Raw genomic sequence first — 16,449 nt, forward strand, 5'->3', positions numbered from 1 at the left:
CCTCAGCCCTGGGCTCTCCCCCCCCCCACCTGCACCCCCCTGCTGTCCCAGCCCTGGGCTCTCCCCCCCCACACCTGCACCCCCTGCCGCCCCAGCCCTGGGCTCTCCTCCTTCCCCCACACCCCATGCCACCCCAGCCCTGGGCTCTGCCCCCTCCCCCACACCCCATGCCACCCCAGCCCTGGGCTCTGCCCCCTCCACCTGCACCCTCCTTCCACCCCAGCCCTGGGTCACTGGTAACTTGCTCCCAGGGCGGGTCATTCAGCAGGAATTTTAGATGTGCACAGACTACAGACAGGATTGGTTCCCATATGGTTACAGAACTGCAGTAAAGTGGAACAATTTTCAGCTTGTGTGATTGAAGGATATCTGGATACATATTATAAGACTGTCCTACATAAATAAGGAAAAGCTGAGGTGCCTTTATTTTTCTTTTGTTCCGCTCTTTGTTTCTATGGGGAATTTGCCAATGCAATATCCTTTTAAACAAATAAAACTAAAAAAAAAAAAAAAAAAAAAAAAAAAGGCAATGGCTGTTGAAAATAGCAATTCCAGTCCTAATAACCACTGGGAAGCATTTCTTGCTCAATTTTATCCTACTTTTTCTACAGCAAGTTACAGTGGATCAGTATATTTGATTTGTGAGAAATGAAGTAACAGCTGCCCAAATTGAGCTTGAGCACTCCTGAATTTTGAGGTGTTCAGATCTGGAAGGCAGGTGCTAGATTCCCTTTCTGAATATTAGCTAAATCTGGAAAGGAAAAGTCAATTTCTGCTTCCATGGCTCAGAAGTGGAAATCCTCCTACGTGCCTGGTACTGTATCTAAAGCTGCCCAGGTCCAGTAGAGCCTCCCCTCCCTTAATTTTCATTTTAAATTCTAGTGGGATCCACATACCTCCCTTGCTAGGCTTCAGATAGAGAGAGGTCCATTTAGTCCACCCAATTCTTTCTTTGGGGGCTGCAAGGTGAGGTCACACCAGTATCCCTAATCCAGGCTAAGGATGTCTTCTGAAGGGGATATCTGGGCCAAAGCCTTCTACTCCTTGGGCACACTTGTTCCCCGTTCACAGCGCCACCCCACTCAAGCAGTGAGCTCTTCATTCACAGCAAGCTGCAGCATGAGGTTTCAGCTACCATACTCCCTCCCCCTCCCTTTCCTATTGATAGCAGCCAAGGGAATGCTGGGAAATGTAGTTCTTTCCCTGCTCCTGGGCTGGCTCTATAGGCAGGGAGCTAACCAAGGAACTACAACTCCCAGGGCCCCCTGTTGGTTCTCAGCTCCCAGGCTGGATCCCTGCCGGCTGCCCCTGCAAATGGGCTACCCCAAGCACCTGCTTGCTTTGCTGGTGCCTAGAACCGTCCCTGCCACCCGTCCTGGTCTTCCTGGGATTATCCCCCCCTCTTTTTTTGTTTTGTTTTGTTTTTGTTTGTTTTAGGGTAGCTGTCCCAGGAAATCTGTAAGTCTTCCTGGGACGTTAAAATTCCTGGGTTTTGCCAGTCACATTCCTGCAACCTCCCCAGCCCCTAGTGGCTGTAGGGGGAGAGAGGAGCTGAGGGGCAGCAGCATCGGGGAGCTCTGGCTCCAGAGTGTCTGGGAGTTGCGGGGATGGGGTGGCCCAGAAGCAGCAAGTGGGACAGGGGGAGTTCAAGGCTAGCAGTGCCCAGTCATTGCTGCACCCGTACCAGCTGTAAGGGTCACTGATGGGCGGGAAAAAGGTTGATCCGGTTGGTGCCACATTCTTATTGGTGAGGTCAGTGTTTTTCACAGCCGTGAATTAGTTAGGGCCCTAGTCATCAGTAACAGAAAGCTGCTAAGCTTGTCCATTACTTGAATTCTTAACTTAAATATGAAGCTATCCCAATATCTGTAAGAGTTAGTACTGATCCCAAAAAAATTTTTTATAAAAAAGTATTTTTTTCTAATTAAAAATATTCTATGCAATATTTTTTTTAAAACTTCAGATTTTTACACATTATCTTTTTTCTCCTTCCCCTTTTTCATTTTGCCACTGAAGAAAACAAGAAAAAAGGGAAAAGGAGCAAAGGAAAGATATCAATACGTGAAAAAAAAAACAAAAAAAAAACCCACCATACACTCACAACCCACACATTTTTTATGAATTCATAAATTATAAGGGCAGAAGGAACCACTGTGATCTACTCTGACTTCCTGTATAACACAGGCCATAAAACTAGGGTTACCATATGTCCGGATTTTCCCGGACATGTCCGGCTTTTTGGGCTCCAAATCCCTGTCCGGGGGGAAATCCCAAAAAGCCGGACATGTCCGGGAAAATCAGGACATGGGGGCCGGCGGTCAGCCGGGCCGGGGGCTCGGGGGCCAGTGGTCGGCCGGGCCGGGGGCTCGGAAGCCGGCAGTCGGCCGGGCTGGGGCTCGGGGGCCGGCGGCCGGAGGTTGGCAGTGCCGGGCCGGAGGCTCGGGGGCGGGGGCTCGGGAGCCGGCGGGGCCGGGCCGGGGGCTCGGGGGCTCGGGGGCTTGGGGCCGGCCGGGCCGGAGTTCGGGGGCCGGCGGCTCGGGGGCTGGCGGTCGGCCGGGCCGGGGGCTCAGAAGCCAGCAGTCGGCCGGGCTGGGGGCTCGGGAGCCGGGCCGGTGGTCGGCGGGGCTCGGCCAGGGGTGCTCGGCCGGGGGCCCGGGGGCCGGCGGTGCTGGGCGGGCCGCGGGTGCTTGGCCGGGGGCCAACAGTGCTGGGCGGGCTGACCCAGGCTGGAGATGCCGGGGCGGGGGCCAGACTGGGCCGCGTCTCCTCCCCCCACACCCACCTTACCTGCTTCAGGCTTCCCGCGAATCAGATATTCGAGGGAAGCAGGGGAGGGGGCGGGGACTTTGGGGAAAGGGCGGAGTTGGGGGCGGGGCTGGGGCGGGGGCGCGTGGAGTGTCCTCCTTTTGGAGGCTTAAAATATGGTAACCCTAATAAAACTGCCCTGAACTAATTCCTGTTTAAAGCAGAACATAATCTTTTAGAAAATACCTAGGGATGGAGAATGTACCACTGCTTTTGGCAAATTGTTCTCGTGCTCCTTCACTGTTAAAACTTATGCCTTATTTCCAGTCTGAATTTATCTAGCTTCAACTTTTGGCTATCGGATCTAGTTATATCTTCGTCTGCTGGATTGAAGGTCCCATTAAGAACATTATTTGTTCTTCATATAGGTACTTACAGATCATGGGCGGCGGGTGAACCCCAGGAGGCTATCCCCTAGCCTAGACCACCCCTCTGCCAAAGGCCCCACCCCTCCTGCCGGAGCCCAGAGACCCCCCCTCCTCCCGGCATGATAGCCAGCCCACCACCCCTCCCACATACTCCCAGGATGTCCAAGTGCCTCCAGCCCCGGAGAGCTGGGCGGGTGAGGGGTGGCGAGAGGGAGGCGCCCCCACCCCCAGCCCTGGGTGAGCATCATGGCCCTCCCCAGCCCTGCAGGTGGCATGGCCTCCCTCCCCCAGCCCCAGAGTGCAGGCCGACCCCCATTAGCTTCCCAGCCTAGGGCCCGGGGGAAGAGCCCCGCATAGTACAGCCCGCAGGGTAGTAAGGGGCCTGGTCTGGGGGTGAAGCATGGGCGGGACCACGTAAGGCTGTTTGGGGAGGCACAGCCTCCCCCTGCCTTCGATACCAGCCACCCATGTTACAGATTGTAATCAAGACACCCTTAAGCTTCTCTTTGTTAAACTAAATAGATTGAGATCCTTGTGTCTATCACTATAAGGCATGTTTTTAATCCTTTAATAATTCTCTTCATGGCTCTTCTATGAACCCTCTGCAGTTTATCAACATATTTCTTGAATGGTTGACACCTGAACTAGCCCACTATTCCAGCAGCAGTGGCACCAGTGCAAAATACAGAGGTAACATAACCTCTCTATTCCTACTTGGGATTCCCTTGTTTATATTTCCAAGGATTGCAATAGCTCTTTTGTCCACGTTGCACTGCGAACTCGTATTCAGTTTATTTCAAGCTTTTAAAAAATATTTTTACACAAAGGGGACAAAAACCTATTATTTTCTCGAAAAACCTTAAAAGTGTATTTTTATTTTGTTATATAAATTATGTTTTTCTTTTTAAAAATAAACCTGTTTAAAATAAAATCTGAATTTAAATACAAAATATCTTAAGGTTTAAACTAGGGTTGTCAACTGATTAAAAAAATTAATCGTGCGATTAATCGTACTATTAAACAATAATAGAATACCATTTATTTAAATATTTTTGGATGTTTTCTACATTTTCAAATACATTGATTTCAATTACAACACAGAATACAAAGTGTACAGTGCTCACTTCATATTTTTTTTATTACAAGTATTTGCACTATAAAAAAAACAAAAGTAGTAGTATTTTTCAATTCACCTAATACAAGTACTGTAGAGCAGTGGTTCTCAAACTAGGGCCGCCACTTGTTCAGGGAAAGCCCCTCGTGGGCGGGCCAGTTTGTTTACTTGCCACGTCTGCAGGTCTACCACTGGTGGCGGTTTGCCGCTCTAGGCTAATGGGGGCTGCAGGAAGCGGCACGTGCCGAGGGACGTGCTGGCTGCCCTTCCTGCAGCCCCCATTGGCCTGGAGCGGTGAACCACAGCCAGTGGGAGCCGCGATCGGCCGAATCTGCAGACACGGCAGGTAAACAAACCAGCCCAGCCCCCAGGGGCTTTCCCTGAACAAGCAGCAGCCCTAGTTTGAGAACCACTGCTGTAGAGCAATCTCTTTATCATGAAAGTTGAACTTACAAATGTAAAATTATGTACCAAAAAATCTGCATTCAAAAATAAAACGATGTAAAATTGTAAAGCCTACAAGTCCACTCAGTCCTACTACTTGTTCAGCCAGTCGCTCAGACAAACAAGTTTGTTTAAATTTGCAGAAGATAACGCCGCCCGCTTCTTATTTGCAATGTCACCTGAAAGTGAGAATAGGCATTCTCATGGCACTGTTGTAGCCAGCGTTGCAAGATATTTATGTGCCAGATGCGCTAAAGATTCATATGTCCCTTCATGCTTCAACCACCATTCCAGGGGACATGTGTCCATGTTGATGTCGGGTTCTGCTTGATAAAAATCTAAAGCAGTGTGGACCAACGCATGTTCATTTTCATTATCTGAGTCAGATGCCACCAGCAGAAAGTTGATTTTCTTTTTTGGTGGTTTGGGTTCTGTAGTTTCCGCATCAGAGTGTTGCTCTTTTAAGATTCTGAAAGCATGCTCCACATGTCGGCCCTCTCAGATTTTGGAAGGCACTTCAGCTTCTTAAACCTTGCGTTGAGTGCTGTAGCTATCTTTAGAAATCTCACATTGGTACCTTCTTTGTGTTTTGTGAAATCTGCAGTGAAAGTGTTCTTAAAATGAACAACATGTGCTGGGTCATCATCCGAGACTGCTATAACATGAAATATATTGCAGAATGCGGGTAAAAAAGAGCAGGGGACATTGAACTCCTTGGTAGAGAATTGTGTCACAAATTTAATTAATGCATTTTTTTAACGAGCGTCATCAGCATGGAAGCATGTCCTCTGGAATGATGGCTGAAGCATGAAGAGGCATACAAATGTTTAGCATATCTGGCATGTAAATGCCTTGCAACACCAGTTACAAAAGGGCCATGCAAATGCCTGTTCTCACTTTCCGGTGACACTGTAAATAAGAAGTGGGCAGCATTACCTCCTGTAAATGTAAACAAACTTGTTTGTCTGAGTGGTTGACTGAACAAGAAGTAGGACTGAGTGGACTTGTAGGCTCTAAAATTAAAAAAAAAAATTTATATAACTGCACTCAAAAACAAAACAAACAACCCTACATATGTAAATTGCGCTTTCACGACAAAGATTGCACTACAGTACTTGTATGAGGTGAATTGAAAAATACTATTTCTTTTGTTTATCATTTTTACAGTGCAAATATTTATAATCAAAAATATACAAAAATATGCACTTTTATTTCAATTACAACACAGAATACAATATATATGAAAATGTAGAAAAACATCCAAACTATTTAATAAATTTCAATTGGTATTCTGTTGTTTAAAAAGTGTGATTAAAACTGCGATTAATCAATTTTTTAATCATGATTAATTTTTTTGAGTTGATTACGTGAGTTAACTGTGGGGAGCTGAGAACCCTCCATCTGCTCTGGGTGGGGGACCCAGGGGTGGGGACATGGGCCAGAGGCTAATCTCGGGCCCCCTCACCCCAGACAAGTGGAGGAGCCATGGCTCCCCACAGCTGCCTAGGCTCCCTGGGCCAGGCTCCAGCTTCCGGCCTGGCTGGGGGCGAGGCCTCGGGGGGGAAGAGGAGGGGCAGGGGGCTGGGCCCTGGGCAAAAAGTGGACTGGATGGGTCAGGCTCATCCACTTTCAGAAAGTGGGAGGGCCATGGCCCCTTGGTCCCTCCGTTCCAGCATCCCTGAACCACCCTGAATGAGCTGTGGTAGCTATGACATAATGCTGTCCACACCGGCGCTTTTGTTGGTGAAACTTATGTCAGTCAGGGGTGTGTTTTTTCTAATACAAAGGTTCTGTTTAGTTGTAAATCAACATGTTTAATGGTTATATCAACCAATGAGAATGCACCTGAAATACAAATGGAAAAGTTGATTAAAACTGATTATTTAAAAATGGAGGCTTTCCATTGTGTGAGTTAAATCAGGATTAAAACTGCTGATCTAAACCATGATTAAAATTGCTCATTTAAATTGCCTTGATTTAAATCTGTTCACCCCAGTTTTCACAAAACCCCACTTCCCATTTTTTGACTAGCTCTAGCCAAAGTTTTTCTAAACGTACCAGATGCAGTTCAAGGTTGTGTTACAAAAAATGCTGCCTCATTGTTTATAAACAAGGGATAAAATGCTAATCCTAGTGAGTCAATGGGAGTTTGGCCACTGACTTCACTATGCTCAAGATGTCACTCAAGGTGGGGGCTGGGTTTCCCTGTTCTGGCTCCCATACTGGTTAAAAGCCGGTTGGTGGTTTGTGGATATGAATCCTTTCTGGTATTTCTATTTAATTTAAAGTATTTAGCTAGGATTTTTAGTTTTCGTTCAGTAGTTTTATGAAAAATCTGGTTTGCCTGTTTCTACGTGTCAAAGGAAAGCAGTAGGCTGCTAATATAAAAAGGTAAAAATTTAATAAGACAGAAATATGTTTGTTTGTTAGTATCCCACGGCCTTAAAATGTGGTTTCTGAATATTATTTAACAATTACACACAAAATGAGGATATCTACCAGGCTGTGTGACATAACGGAAAAAAAACTCAAAGGGACTATCTTTGAAAAGGTCACAGAAGCTTAAAAATGCCAAAGAAGTGCCTGGGAAACTTTAATGGCCTCTGATGGTGAACAGGTGCTGCTCTATAGTTTGTACCAGTACCGACTACAAAAGGAAAATAAACTATTCCCTTGTTTATACATCCCAGGATCGCATTAGCCCTTTGGCTACAGCATCGCTCTGGGAGCTCATGTTCAGCTAATTAGTCACCACAACCCCCAAATCTTTTTCAGAGTCACTGCTTCCCAGGATAGATTCCCCCATCCTGTCAGTACAGCGTACTTCTTTCTTCCTAGATGTATATATTTACATTTAGTTATATTAAAATGTGTATTGTTTGCTTGCGCCCAGCTTGCCAAGCAATCCAGATTGCTCTATATGAGTGACTTGTCCTCTTCATTATTTACCGCTCTTCCAATTTGTGAGGCACAGTCCAGTGCCTTAACCATAAGGCCATCCCTTCCCCCTATCCCACCTCATGAAGCACCAACTTTTCTAGGTCCAAAGCATTGTGAGGAAGACTGAACCCCATTGGTAGAGAAGGCCATACCCCAGTTCCTCAGGCTGAGAACTAGCAAAGAGTTGAGTTCCAGCCCAGACAGCTAGCACAGTGAAGAGAAGCTGCACCACCGTTTCCTGTTCCCACCATTATTTGTTACACCAGTTTGTTGAGTCTTGTCTTAGCTTAGATTGTAAACTGCTCTGGCAGGAATGGTCTCTTATTAGGAGCGAGAACAGCTCCCAGCACAATGGGTCCTATATTGGGGCCTCCAGGCCCTATCGCAATGCATATAACAACTACTAACAATAGGTTGGGGTGTATGGAAGAGCGTGCCAGCCTAAGTAGTCAGTACAGCGAATAAAAGCCACCCCTGGGTGGGCAAAAGAGCGGGGTTTGGATAGAAAGATTCAGGTGATGGTTTGGCTGCACATTTACTGTAAAACAAACGACAACAAAACACCTTTATAACCTAACTGGGAAGCATGGTGACCTATCAGCAGCAAAACCAGGAGACAGAGGCCACTGGGATGTCAGATGCACTGACAAGACAAGTGGTGTCTTCTATTCCCCTTGCCGGCTCTGTTCCTGTGAGCTGGCAGGAGGCAGAGATTCACAAGAAAGCAGAAAATGCACCAGTATCAACCCCCTTAGCAGATCTCACTGCAACATGGATAGGGCCCTACCAAACTCACAGTCCATTTTGGTCAATTTCACAGTTATAGGATTTTTTAAATGGTAAATTTCATGATTTCAGCTATTTAAATCTGAAATTTCAGAATTTATAATTTTAGGAGTCCTGACCCAAAAAGGAGTTGTTGTGTGGGGAGGAGTGTCGTAAGGTTATTGTGGGGGCGGGGTTCATAGAATCATAGAATATCAGGGTTGGAAGGGACCTCAAGAGGTCATCTAGTCCAACCCCCTGCTCAAAGCAGGACTAATCCCCAACTAAATCATCCCAGCCAGGGCTTTGTCAAGCCTGACCTTAAAAACCTCTAAGGATGGAGATTCCACCACCACCCTAGGTAACCCATTCCAGTGCTTCACCATCCTCCTAGTGAAAAAGTTTTCCCTAATATCCAGCCTAAACCTCCTCCACTGCAACTTGAGACCATTACTCCTTGTTCTGTCATCTGGTACCACTGAGAACAGTCTAGATCCATCCTCTTTGTAACCCCCTTTCAGGTAGTTGAAAACAACTATCAAATTCCCCCTCATTCTTCTCTTCTGCAGACTAAACAATCTCAGTTCCCTCAGCCTCTCCTCATAAGTCATGTGCTCCAGCCCTCTAATCATTTTTGTTGCCCTCCGCTGGACTCTTTCCAATTTTTCCACATCCTTCTTGTAGTGTGGGGCCCAAAACTGGACACAGTACTCCAGATGTGGCCTCACCAGTGTCGAATAGAAGGGAATGATCACCTTCCTCGATCTGCTGGCAATGCCCCTACTTATACTGCCCAAAATGTTGTTAGCCTTCTTGGCAACAAGGGCACACTGTTGACTCATATCCAGATTCTCCTCCACTGTAACCCCTAGGTCCTTTTCTGCAGAACTGCTGCCTAGCCATTTGGTCCCTAGTCTGTAGCAGTGCATGGGATTCCTCTGTCCTAAGTGCAGGACTCTGCACTTGTCCTTGTTGAACCTCATCAGATTTCTTTTGGCCCAATCCTCTAATTTGTCTAGGTCCCTCTGTGCAGGGCCAGCTTTAGCAAGAGCGGGGCCCGATTCCTGGGGGCGGGGCTTGCTGCAAGCCCCGCCCCCAGGACCTGAGCCGAGCCGCGCCGCCGGGGGGGGGCCCCGAGCCGAGCCGCGCCGCCGGGGGGGGCCCGAGCCGAGCCGCAGGGGGGCCGGGGGGGACCCGAGCCGAGCTGTGGGGGGGCCGGGGGGGCCCCGAGCCGAGCCGCCGGGGGGCCGGGGGGGCCCCGAGCCCAGCCGCGCTGCCGGGGGGCCGGGGGGCCCCGAGCCCAGCCGCGCCGCGCCGCCGGAGAGGCCCCGAGCCCAGCCGCGCTGCCGGGGGGGCCCCGAGCCGAGCCGCGCCGCCGGGGGGGGGCCGGGGGGGCCCCGAGCCGAGCCGCGCCGCCGGGGGGGGGCCCCGACCCGAGCTGCGCCGCAGGGGGGCCAGGGGGCCCCGAGCCCAGCCGCGCCGCGCCGCAGGGGGCCCCGAGCCGAGCTGCGCCGCCGTGGGGGCCGGGGGGGCCCCGAGCCCAGCCGCGCCGCAGGGGGGGCCCGAGCCGAGCCGCGCCGCAGGGGGGGCCCCGAGCCGCGCCGCGGGGGGGGATGGGGGGGCCCGAGCCGCGGGGACCGGGCCGGAGCCGGGCCACGGGGGCCGTGCTGGGGCCTGCGGGAACGGGCCGCGCCTCCCCGGAGCCCTTCTCCCGCCCCCACCCCAGCTTACCTCATGCTGCCGGCCGGCCCGCCCCTGCTGCTTAGTCTCAGACTTCCCGCGAATCTCTGATTCGCGGGAAGCAGGGGAGGGGGCGGGGCGTGCAGGGCAGGGGAGGAGGGGGAAGTGGGCGGGGTGAATAGCTGCAGCGCGGGGCCCTCTTGGCGCGGGGCCCAATTCAGCCGAATCGGCTGAATCGGCCTAAAGCCGGCCCTGCCTCTGTGTCCTATCCCTACCCTCCAGCGTATCTATCACTCCTCCCAGTTTAGTGTTGCAGTACTGCTACTCTTACTTCTGCGCTGCTGCTGGCGGTGGCGCTGCCTTCAGAGCTGAGCAGCTGGAGGGTGGTGGATGCTTGCCAGGAGCCCAGCTCTGAAGGCAGAGCTGCTGCCAGCAGCAGCGCATAAGTAAGGGTAGCATGGTATGGTATGCCACCCAGCTCTGAAGTCAGCACAGAAGTAAGGGTGGCAATACCATGACCCCCTAAAATAACCTTGTGACCCCCCCTGCAACTACCTTTTGGGTCAGGACCCCCAATTTGAGAAACGCTGGTCTCCCCCCATGAAATCTGTATAGTAAAGGGTAAAAGCACACAGGACCAGATGTCACAGGGGGAGATCAAATTTCACGGCATTTTTCATGGCTGTGAATTTGGTAGAGCCCTAAACAGGGACATCCATCTTGTCTGAGTTTATTTGCCACCCAGCCTAGCCGCTGGGATTTTCAGATTGTTACATAATTTGCACAGGCAAATTACACTCTCTCCCCACCTCCCACCCCCAATAATAGGAGGTGCTACCAGCTCAATCTGTAATAAAACAGCAGCCACTTTACAATTAAAAATGCCATTTTAATGAGTAAAACATTTTTTTGGTTTGTCAGCCATGAGTGTCCCTCTAGACACTAATAATAGCCATACATAGCTGTTACAGTCATTGTCCCTTTTAAAAGCACAACCAGGAGCTCAGTATTATTCCAGGGAATTCATCCTTCAGGAGAAGATGAATTTTAAAAGGCAATGCCTCTATATGATCCTTTATAGCCTCAAAGCACTTTACTAACTAAACCCTGTTACATCTCTGTGAAGGAGGTATTGTCACCCCCATTTTACCAATAGGAAAGAAGGCAAAGAAAAGTTTAAGTAATTGTAGCAAGTCTTACTAGATTGATATACCATATACTGCACATTTAATGCCTCTAAGGGCTAAGTTTAAGTTTAATTAAAAATGGATTACTTTATGCAGCTTTGTTTAAAACTTTTACATTGGCGCAGAGGGGTAAAGCCTCTGTGGTACATGTACTGTATTTCTGATTTGGAATGAAAAAAGCCTGATTGCATGCAGTTTTCATGTTTCTGATATAATTAGTAGTACAGTACCCAACATAGTAACTACCTGAACCAAGTATGTAAAAAGACCAGTTGGCAGAAGTAACCTAATCTTATGTCATGTTTGTTTCTCATACTATAGATGTTTTCCATAAAACAACTAGAGAAGTAAATGCCTTCAGGTTTACTTGGTCTGTCCCCGATTGTCATTTCATTCTACTTTGACGGTAACTGTTTAAGTCACTCTAAAACTAAACTATAAACATACACAGGTTTAAAAGATAAATCATTAAAAATATCCTGTCAGTTAAAACACCAAACTATGAGTCAAGTTACACTGTTATAGTTTATGTGCACTTTAGTATTATGCTGTATCATCTGTATTTTTAGTAAGAATCACAAACGCATTTTACAAGTTCACGTTTTTCAAAATGAAATAGCACTTCCTCCTAATAAGACTTACTGTACAAAACTTTGATATAGTTACAGACAAGCCTGAGTAAGAAGGCAGTTGTGGCAATTGTGCTACCATGAACTTTTGCCGGTTTCACTGGTATAGTTATAGGTAAGTAACTTAGCTATAATTACGATCATTTTCACTGTTCAGGCAATTTCTCTCATTCCATGGGATAACCAAACCACAAACTGATGCCTAACTTCTGAAATAAACGCAGCTTAAAAAGAAGGAAGGCTAACACATTATATGTATATGTTGTAATTACTAGGGATTCCCACTTCATATTATTCTAGGTAGAGCTGGCAATCACGCCTACTAGTTAAAGCTGCCTAATATTTTAAAACTTTGCATTTATAGATGATCTTTCAGAGAATTTCAAAATACTTTGCACTTGTAAAGCAATTTTTTATGCGAGAAAATCCAAGGATTTTACCGACATTAGTTCTACATCAGCACTCCTGGGATCATAATGAACTTTGAATATAAAGGGGTTTACAATCTATATTCAGTACACTTTGTTTTAGGCTCCAGTACATTTAATTGCAAACTTACATGCGTGCTGTTGACTTCTGATGCTCCCACATGGTAACTCTGTGAAACTTTCTCTTCTTTCTGAGAGCAGTCGCCTGCTTTTCCAGGAGAGCCTGGCTTAGAGGGTTCACTGACAATCAGTAGTGCAGGCACAGCATTAGATGATTGCCGCTTATGAAAAGACACCAGGGTTACATTTTTGTTGTTTAAAGTAGCCAGGGTGGACTGGTCCCTTTTCAAATCACCGTCTGATTCCCTCTCCATTATCTTTCCAGGCTTCAAATATTGTAATGCCAAATGGGAATTTTTAAGAGATGTTATTTCATAAATTAGCAGAAAAACTTCTCCCAGCAATATCCAGAACAAAAGTTCTGTTCCTCTACATCAATGTTCTCCTCTTTATGTGTTCATGGTGAACTCCTAATTCTAATCTGCCCCCTTTATATGTAAGTACCATGCTGCACTCAACCGTATACTCTTGCACCCGATTTAAACACTCCCCACCAATTGGCATCCCTTTGCACTCACCAAACTGCATGCAGCACTACTAATCTTTGCACACGGCACTTCTGCTTGCTCAGCCAAGGCTGCCTTTCACAAGCTCCTCAAACATGACCTGTGTGCAACAACCCAGTGCATAATTAACTCAAACAGCCAAGCAGTAGCTCCTCTGTGGCTGTGTGCATAATCACATCTCCTGGACACACAGCCTGTTGGCAGTACCACATAATCCACTTCCCTTTATTATGAAACGAACGGCAATTTCTTAATGAAATACTGTCCCCTCTATAGTTCATACAGATTACATTGACAGATAGTTATTTCCCAGCCTGTCAGACTTGCATTTATATGAAAAGTTATTCAACTACTGCAAACATACAGTCATAGGTGCTGGAACTAGGGGTGCTGTTGCACCTCCAGGCTTGAAGTGGTTTCCATCTTATACGGGGTTTACAGTTTGGTTCAATGTCTCTCAGTACTCCCACTGTACAAATTGTTCCAGCGCCCCTGCATAAAGCGCTGCTGTCAGCTGCACTAACTAAAAATCTCTTCTTGTCTATTAAAAAGACAAGGCTGGTGAGGTAATCTCTTTTATTGACCTAAATTATTTTGGTGAGAGACACAAGCTTTTGAGCTTACACAGAGCTCTTCTTCAGGTCTGGGAAATGCACTCAGCATGTCACAGCTAAATACAAGGTGATACAAGTAATTTAGAAATATGTGTTAATTCTATGCAAAGGACCATTCAAGGTAAAGCAGCCAGTTAACACCTCTCCAGTCACAGGGGGAAAGGCAGAAACAAAATCTGTGTGTGTGTGTGTTATTTAATGGGTTATAGTGTGTTGTAATAAGCCATAAATGCAGTCTCTCTAGTCAGCCCATGATTTTTAGTGTCTTGCAAAGTTATGAATTTAAGCTCCCAGGCATAGGCGCCAGGGCTGGAGCACCCACGGAAAAAAATGAGTGGGTGCTTAGCACCCATTGGCAGCCAGTTTCCCCCTCCTAGCCCATGCCTCTCGTCCACTGGCAGCCCTGCCGATCAACTCCTCCCCCTCTATCCCAGCACCTCCGGCTCGGTGCAATCAGCTGTTCTGTGGCATGCAAGAGGTGCGGGGGGGAGGGGGAGGAGCGGGGATGGGGCGTGCTTGGGGGAGGGGGCGGAACTGGATGGGAAGAGGTGAGGTGGGGATGGAGTGGGGGCTTGGAAGAAGGGGTGAGGTGGGGTGGGGCCTGGATGGAGCGGGAGGAGGGAAGAGGTAGGGCGGGGTGGGGGCTTGGCAGAAGAGGGTGGGTGGGGATGGGGCCTGGGGCGGAGTGGGATATTACAGTGCAAATATTTGTAATACAAATAATAATATAAAGTGAGCACTGTACACTTTGTATTCTGTGTTGTAATAGAAATCAAATGTAGAAAAAATGTAGAAAATGTAGAAAAAAAATCCAAAAATATTTAATAAATTTCAATTGGTATTCTGTTGTTTAGCAGTGCGATTAATTGCAATTAATTTTTTTAATCATGATTAATTTTTTGAGTTAATCGCATGAGTTAACTGCGGTTAATTGACAGCCCTAATTATTTGTAATACTTATTATAAATAAAGGTAACCTAATATAATACATAATATTTACAATTAATATTTTAATATATTATGTATTGTATTCGGTTACTTTTATATGTAATATTTTTGTACTTTTTATTATTACTTATATGTAATATACATTTATACTTTTATATGTACCATATCTTTAAATATAAAAGTCAAAGTGACATGTTTTACCTTGTGTGGTGGGGCGTCTGCCCCACCCCCATGTTAGAGGGGGCTGCAGCAGGCCAGTGGGCCTGCGCAGATGGGCAGCCAATCAGAGAAGGGCTTAGTGGGAGCCAATCGGGGCCCAGATTGGAGACAGCCAATCAGGGCCCGGCTCAGCCCTATAAAAAGGCTGCTCAGGATGGGAGCAGGGAGTCTATCCCAGGCCTTTGAGAGGGGAAGGTCTGCCTCCAGGGGGGAGATTAGCACCTGGGACAGTGCAGTGCAGTGCAGGGCAGGCCCGGGGGAGCAGAAGGGAACTCCAGCCCAGTGTCTGCTATGCTGTAGGCCCTGAGGGGAAGGGCCTAGCCGATGCGAGGGGCCGTGGCCCAGGGACGTGGACAGACAGAGGGGAGAGAAGGAGGACAGCGAGGCTGCCGCCAGAGGGTCTCTGGGCCGGGATCCAGAATAGAGGGCGGGCCTTGGTCCCTCCTTCCCCCCTTGCAATACACCCAGCCATCGGCCTTAGGGAACGGCCATTATAGACTACACCAGATCCCTGACAAGAGGGATTAGACTTGGGGGGGGGGGGTGGTTGGACATGGTGGTTGGGGCATAGAGAGACTGCTGATCAGCACCCCCACCCCTCCCCGGAAGGGGGTGTGGATGGACTAAGAGGCACTGCCGGAGGGCAGTGGTTCGGAAGAGGACGCCGCGAGTTGGGAGCAACGCGGGTCCACATGCCAACCAAGGGCGAGACGGACGGGACACCACCAGGAGGGGGCACTCCACTGGACTGAGCTAATTCCCAGAGACAACCAGCAGGAGGCACCAGGTGGTGAGTCCCAACCCCGTCACACCTTATCACAACAAAAAATGATTTAATGATCCTGAATTGAAATTTTTCAGAGATTTTGTTTTGCATGAAATTTCAGCTTTTTGTTCAGATTCAAAATTTTTCAAAATTTGAAATGTTGGTATTTCCTGCAGGACAGAAATTCTGGTTTCTGACAAGTTCCAGTTAAGATAAATTCGGACTCTCAGACTATGGCCAGGTCTACACTACAGACTTGTATCAGTATAACCACATCGCTAAGGGGTGTGAAAAATCCATCCCTCTGAGCAACGTAGTTATAATAACCTAGCCTCTCCCCCTCCCCCCCACATCTGAGTAGACAGCGCTATGTCAGCAGGGGAGCTTCTCCTTTTGACAAAGCTATCACCTCTCGCGGAAGTGGATTAACTACACTGACAGCAGAAGCTCCCCAACCAGCGTAGGAACACCTTCACTTAAGCTACAGCAGTGCAGCTGCATTGATGCTGCATTTTAAGTGTAGATCTGCCCTAAGGGTACGTGTGTAGTGTAGACGCGATAAATCGATCCCCGATCGCTCTCTCTCATCGACTGCTGAACTGCAGCTCAGCGAGAGGCGGAAGCAAAGTTGATGGGGGAGCTGCGGCGAGCCGCGAGGACGCAAAGTAAGTAATTTTAATTCGTTCTAAGATATGTCGACTTCAGCTACGCTATGCTCGTAGCTGAAGTTGCGTATCTTAGATCGATTTCCCCCCTCCCCCAGTGTAGACCAGGCCTAAGTTTGATAAAGTGTCTTCATCTTCCCTGACTGGGGGAGGGGGATATTGAATATTAATTTGGATGTGGACTGAAGTAGCCATATTTATTATAGGGTTTTGTGCTTGCACAAAAAAGGTTGTTTTAGTATTTGCAAGGT

The 16,449-nt window shown here is 48.0% G+C and overlaps 1 protein-coding gene across 2 annotated transcripts in view; it reads right to left on the minus strand.

Moving 5' to 3' along the window:
* The window catches only part of ATP7B (ATPase copper transporting beta), a 92,543-nt gene that overhangs the window by 40,182 nt on the left and 35,912 nt on the right, over positions 1-16,449 (minus strand). The window contains exon 1 of one of the 2 annotated variants that reach the window (XM_054015202.1): positions 12,492-12,838. The exons of the other annotated variant lie outside the window; for it this stretch is intronic. Coding sequence (XP_053871177.1) covers positions 12,492-12,734 — 243 coding nt within the window. The 5' untranslated portion in view covers positions 12,735-12,838. Of the gene's footprint in view, positions 1-12,491; positions 12,839-16,449 lie in introns of those variants that run through there. 2 annotated transcript variants of the gene reach the window in all.

The sequence above is a fragment of the Malaclemys terrapin genome, chromosome 1, assembly GCF_027887155.1.
Source record: "Malaclemys terrapin pileata isolate rMalTer1 chromosome 1, rMalTer1.hap1, whole genome shotgun sequence".
Classification (NCBI taxonomy): domain Eukaryota; kingdom Metazoa; phylum Chordata; order Testudines; family Emydidae; genus Malaclemys; species Malaclemys terrapin.